Source organism: Poecilia reticulata, chromosome 15, assembly GCF_904066995.2.
Source record: "Poecilia reticulata chromosome 15, P_reticulata-male-v2, whole genome shotgun sequence".
Taxonomy (NCBI): Eukaryota; Metazoa; Chordata; class Actinopteri; order Cyprinodontiformes; family Poeciliidae; genus Poecilia; species Poecilia reticulata.
Genome location: NC_088844.1, coordinates 30727202 through 30732776, shown reverse-complemented (window position 1 = coordinate 30732776; position 5575 = coordinate 30727202). Strand labels below are relative to the sequence as shown.

The following is a 5575-nucleotide window of genomic DNA, read 5'->3' as shown; positions in this document are numbered from 1 at the left end:
CATTCCGTCTCATCTTATAACCCAGTTCTCTTCATCACTCAGGTTGTTTTGTTTCCGGTCAGGTTTTCCAGAACAGCGCCCCGGTGGCGGCGTGTTGGACCGGTTCTGCGGTCTGGTTAAGACCGTTCTTCTCTGTGGTTCTGGACGCTGAGCAGCTGGAAGGATTTCACTCTTTACATTCAGACTGTTGTATGATGCGTAACCATGGCAACGGCGTTTGTTTTTAGCACCCAGAGCAGCTGATTAGCACTCAAAAGCCCCAACAGTGACTGACCTTTGACCCAGAGGAGATGATGCAGAGAGAGAAGTTCATCTTATCTCCTACTCCAACATCCTTCTAACCAGACGGTCAGTGAGATTTAGAGGAGAAGCAAAGCAAAGGAGGTCTATTAGCAGAGCTGCTAACGGCTCTGCTAATGCTACTGCTGGCTGGATGTTAGCTGTTAGCACGTCAGGAGAGTTATGGCAATATTAAGTTTCCTTTGGTATAAATATTTTGTTTTATTGAATTCATTTGTTTCCTCTTTCTCTTATTTACTATAATTTGTTTGTTTCTGTCAGAACTTGATAATAAATAAGTTTGTTTCTTCACTCTTTGGGTTTTTACTGGTTTCTGTTCAGTTTGAACTGATTTAATGATCAGATTACATGAAACTGCTGCTTGTTTTATGAACATGTTTGACTCAAATGTTAGAGAAATACTGAGGATTAATAACAGGATCCGGTTCGGCCCGGTTCCTCTGCAGTACCTCACTGACTCCAGCAGGGGGAGCTGCAGTTCGCGGCGCCGGTTGAATCAACAGCAGAAACTCTGGGTTTATCTCACCAGAGATCTGCAGGATGACTTTCTGAACCTTTATGAAATACTTTCATCTTTCTGGACGTTCTAGTAGAACCTGGACCGGGTTCTGGTCCTGCAGCTCGGTTCTGGACCCGATGGAGGAATCGGGTCCATCAGGCATTTTGCTTCAGTTTGGGTTTTAATCAGGTTCTGCGGACGGATCGTCTTTGTGGACGGGTTTTAATAAAAACTGGACATTCATCTGTGAGATTGCTGACAACCAGAGACAGAATGAGACCGAAGACGGAACCAGAACCAGAACCTGGAGGTCCAAGTCGGGTTTCTGGACCTCAGGCTGAAGTTCTTAGAACCAAACTAAAACCATCAGGAGTCGTGTTAAAGAGTTCTGCTTCCTCCAGCTCCCAACCTGAGACGGGCAGGTCCGGGTAGGTCAGAACCCGGACCTGCCTTGAGTTTCTCCATCATGGCGAAGCGCAGGTTGCTGCTGCTGACACCTAGTCCAGAACCAGGACCAGAACCAGAACCGGGTGGTTGCTAGTCGAAGCTCTCCAGGACGGGCTCGTGACCCGTCTCCCTGAGGAAGCGCAGCAGGTCCGGCGGCCGCAGCCCCATGGTGGCGCTGTTGGTCATGGGGTGGAAGTAGACCAGCTGATGGCCGCCGTCCAGCAGGTCCCGGTCCAGAACCAGCCGCACGCTCCGGTCCGAGTCGAACAGCAGCGCCAGCGCCGAGGCGCAGCCCTGACCCACCTGGCGGGAGAGGAAGACGTTATCCAACATGGAGTCCGCTCCGACCCACCAGAACCGCCATCAGAACCCGGACCTACCTTGAGTTTCTCCATCATGGCGGCCTCGTCGGCGAAGCGCAGGTTGCCGCTGCCGACACCGAGCTTCTTGGCCAGATCGTTCAGGTTCACCTGCAGACAGACAGACAGACAGGTGAGACTGGGCCAATCAGAGGCCGGCTGGGCCAATCAGAGGCCGGCTGGGCCAATCAGAGGCCGGCTGGGCCAATCAGAGGCCGGGAGGCGGAGCCAGCCTCACCTGGCGGTCGTGGCGAGCCGACACCAGCCACAGGCCTTTCTTCTTCTTGTCCTTCAGGAAGAGGTTCTTGGTGACGGCGCCGCTCACGTCCTGCAGGTGAGGCATCATCTCCTCCACTGTGAACACCTGCAGGACGAAGAGGACGAAGAGTCACTTCACCTGATCCAGGTTTTCCTTCTGACCTTTAACAACGTCACGACTTTCAGGATGAGAGGAAACTAGAGGCATCAAACCTCCGGCTTCATTGAATCAACCACAAAATTACATCAGCAGCAAAATGAAAATGAGCTGCTGGTCAGAAATAATCTGAGTTATAAAACAGGCTAAATTCTCTCATTTCACTTTGAAGTCATGTTTTTACCAAGTTATTAATTCATTTAGAAATGTCACAGCTTCAAACTAAATGTTTAATAAACAGGCCAAATTAAATAATTAGCTTTCAACTAAACATTACTTAGCTTTGACAAACTGAATATTAGCTACAAACTACAAAGACGCTTATTTAGCAAATGCCATAATACAACATCCAGCCAAACATTAGTTAACATCAAACTAAATAATTAGCTCATAAATTCATATTTACCTTGAAACTGTGACATTTATGAATGAATTAAGAACAAAGTAAAATTAACGCCAGTTTTCCCTCTTATGGAGGCTGAAAATCTCAAATTAATGCTGCTGTTACAAACGGAACCAGGTCCAGTTCGTAGAGCTGATCCTGCAGCTTCAACACATGCGGGTCGGTACCGAACCCTCTGCAGCGCTGCATGACGTGCAGAGGCCCGGTACCGGGCCTCTGCAGCGCTGCATGGCGTGCAGAGGCCCGGTACCGGGTCGGTACCGCTGTGTGCTGGACTCTCGGAAATCAAGCAGCAGGATAACGGGGTGTGTTTTGATGTGGCGCCCCCTGCTGGCCCAGATGGATCAGCGCCACTAAAACGAGTCGGTCATGAAAACTGAAAGTTTCTGAAAAGTTCAGAAAAATAATTTATTATATTTAGCACATACAACCTGGTCAGTTAGCAGCGATTCGGCAGGAATCACAATGAAATTAATAAATCTGACATAAAAAAATATTCCGTTTAAAAACGTATTGGATTAAAAACGTTTTGCAGCAGAATGCATCCCAGAATAACCTCCCAGCCCATGACTGAAGGTGACCCAGATCTGATGAAAGGTCCGGCTGATGAGCCGAACCCAGTGGGTCAGTCTGTACGTGAAGCAGAAACTTCATCTGAAGGTCCGTGAGGCTGAAAGGTGGCGCCGAATGACAGAGCGAGTCAGAGGGCATCGAAATATGAAATTATTATTACCGTCAACTGTTCAAAACGACCAAATAAGGAGGATTTAGTTTAAACCGACAGAAACGGCACTGCGGTTCAACAGGTTCCATCTGCAGCCTGAACAGAACCGGTTCCGGTTCTTACCGGAGGATGCTCCACGCAGCTGGTCTGGATGTCCAGCTTCCGCAGGAAGTCCTGCAGCTCGGCCCGCAGGTCTTCACTCATTCTGGGTTCTGGTTCCGATCAATGAGGACCGACTGGATCGGACCCAGAGCCAGGAACAGCTGCGCCTCTTCTTCTTCCCCTGTAGCTCTGAAACGCTGCTCCGCTGCCCCCTGCCGGCGGCTGCAGGTAACACATGGAGCCTCCGCCTGACTGGAGTTATGAAACGGAACCACTAAGCCTGAACTCTGACCCAGTTCGGCTCCTGAAGCCATCAGTCTGATGAACATTATGAAACTGCAGAGATTCAGGTCATGTTCTACAAACTCACCTTGACCAGAACCAGAAACCCAAAAAAAACCGGGATAAGGAACAAACAGGATCCAAACTGGACCCAGGAGGAACCAGAACCAGAACCAGAACCTCCAGAGCAGAGAGAGAAACGGGCCGGCGTCTCGGTCCGGACTCCAGGAAACGAGAAAAATCTTTTATTGTCCCAAAATGGGGAAAATTCTCCGCATCAAAAGCAAACAGAATAAAACCAGTAAAAAGAATAAAAATAAACATTTTACATTTATCAAAAATGATTAAAAACCCAAAATGTTTCTAATAAACCTGCATCTGAACTGCAGCTGCTCTCTCACCAACATTTAAAATGTTCATTATTATGTTCCCAGTCCCTCCAGAAGCTTCTCCCCCAGTGAAACCAGTAAAACCAGTAAAACCAGTGAAACCAGTGAAACCAGTGAAACCAGTGGAACCAGTGAAACCAGTGGAACCACAGAGTTTAGATTTTATTTAAAGTTCTGATATTTATCGTCCGGCTTTATGATTTCTGGGTTTATTTATCTAGGAATCTGCCGGATTAATAAAACTGGATTAATTAGATTAAGACGGATGAAGATAATTTCGGAGACAATTTTTCAGATTTTATTTATGATTTTACACGGAAACAAACATTTTTATTGAAAATTAAACTCGTTCCTCGGTGGAGGAACATCTGGATCCTGGAGGTTTTTCCAGATGTTCGTCGTTGCGTCCAGACCCGCCAGCAGGAGGGACGGGGTTCTGATCGGTTCTGATCGGTTCTGATCCAACATCAGGAACACATCTGGCTGCCCGACGCGCGGAGCTTCGAGCTCCACCAAACAGAACCAGAACCTTCAGAACCCCAGCCGGTTTTCTGCTGCGTTCAGGTAAAAACAGATCTTTAGGTTTGCTGGCGGCGCCGGGGCGAAACACGAACCACACGGAGGCCTCAGGCGGCGGCCGCGGGTTCGATTCCCGGCCTGGCGACGCCAGCCGCATGCCTCCCCCCCCCCCGCCTCGGACCACCCATAAAGGCCTCCAGAGCCAACAACACCGTGAAAATGGGTAATAATTATTTTCTCCTCTAGTTCTGATTAATTTTTCCTCCTTTATGTTGAGATTCATTTTGATCTCTTGAATGTTTTATTCTCACATTTGGAAACTTTTTCCTCTGTATTTATCATAGGAGAGTTTTTCTCTCCAGATTAAATTTATGATTCTATTAGATTTAAAAAATAAATTCCTCGAAGCCGCTAGCGGAACAAGTCAGCGTTGGGCCGGGGGGCGGGGCCAATGACGGGGCCAATGACCGGGCCAATGACCGGGCCAGTGACCGGGCCAATGACCGGGCCAATGACCGGGCCAGTGACCGGGCCAATGACCGGGCCAGTGACCGGGCCAATGACCGGGCCTATGACCGGGCCAATGACCGGGCCTATGACCGGGCCAATGACCGGGCCAATGACCGGGCCAATGACCGGGCCTATGACCGGGCCAATGACCGGGCCAATGACCGGACCTATGACCGGGCCAATGACCGGGCCTATGACCGGGCCTATGACCGGGCCAATGACCGGGCCATTGACCGGGCCAATGACCGGGCCAGTGACCGGGCCTTGACCGGGCCAATGACCGGGCCAATGACCGGGCCAATGACCGGGCCAATGACCGGGCCAATGACCGGGCCTATGACCGGGCCAATGACCGGGCCTATGACCGGGCCTATGACCGGGCCAATGACCGGGCCATTGACCGGGCCAATGACCGGGCCTATGACCGGGCCTATGACCGGGCCAATGACCGGACCTATGACCGGGCCAGTGACCGGGCCAATGACCGGGCCAGTGACCGGTCCGGGCCAATGACCGGGCCAATGACCGGGCCAATGACCGGGCCTATGACCGGGCCAATGACCGGGCCTATGACCGGGCCAATGACCGGGCCAGTGACCGGTCCGGGCCAATGACCGGGCCAATGA

The 5575-nt window shown here is 50.5% G+C and overlaps 1 protein-coding gene across 3 annotated transcripts; it reads right to left on the bottom strand.

Annotated features, from left to right (window-relative positions):
- Positions 1 to 1004: 1004 nt before the first annotated feature.
- LOC145555181 (prolyl-tRNA synthetase associated domain-containing protein 1-like) lies at positions 1005 to 3456 on the bottom strand. 3 transcript variants are annotated; one of them, XM_081616607.1, is made up of 4 exons: positions 3271 to 3456; positions 1844 to 1969; positions 1627 to 1716; positions 1005 to 1549 (listed from the first exon to the last, which is right to left on the bottom strand). In XM_081616607.1, exons 1-4 carry the CDS (start codon positions 3349 to 3351, stop codon positions 1337 to 1339), a joined length of 510 nt encoding a protein of 169 aa, XP_081472733.1. In that variant the 5' UTR covers positions 3352 to 3456; the 3' UTR covers positions 1005 to 1336. The 3 variants fall into 3 exon arrangements, with proteins under 3 accessions (XP_081472733.1, XP_081472735.1, XP_081472734.1); XM_081616609.1 differs by lacking the exon at positions 3271 to 3456 and adding an exon at positions 2427 to 2595; XM_081616608.1 differs by lacking the exon at positions 3271 to 3456 and adding an exon at positions 2026 to 2293.
- Positions 3457 to 5575: the final 2119 nt, after the last annotated feature.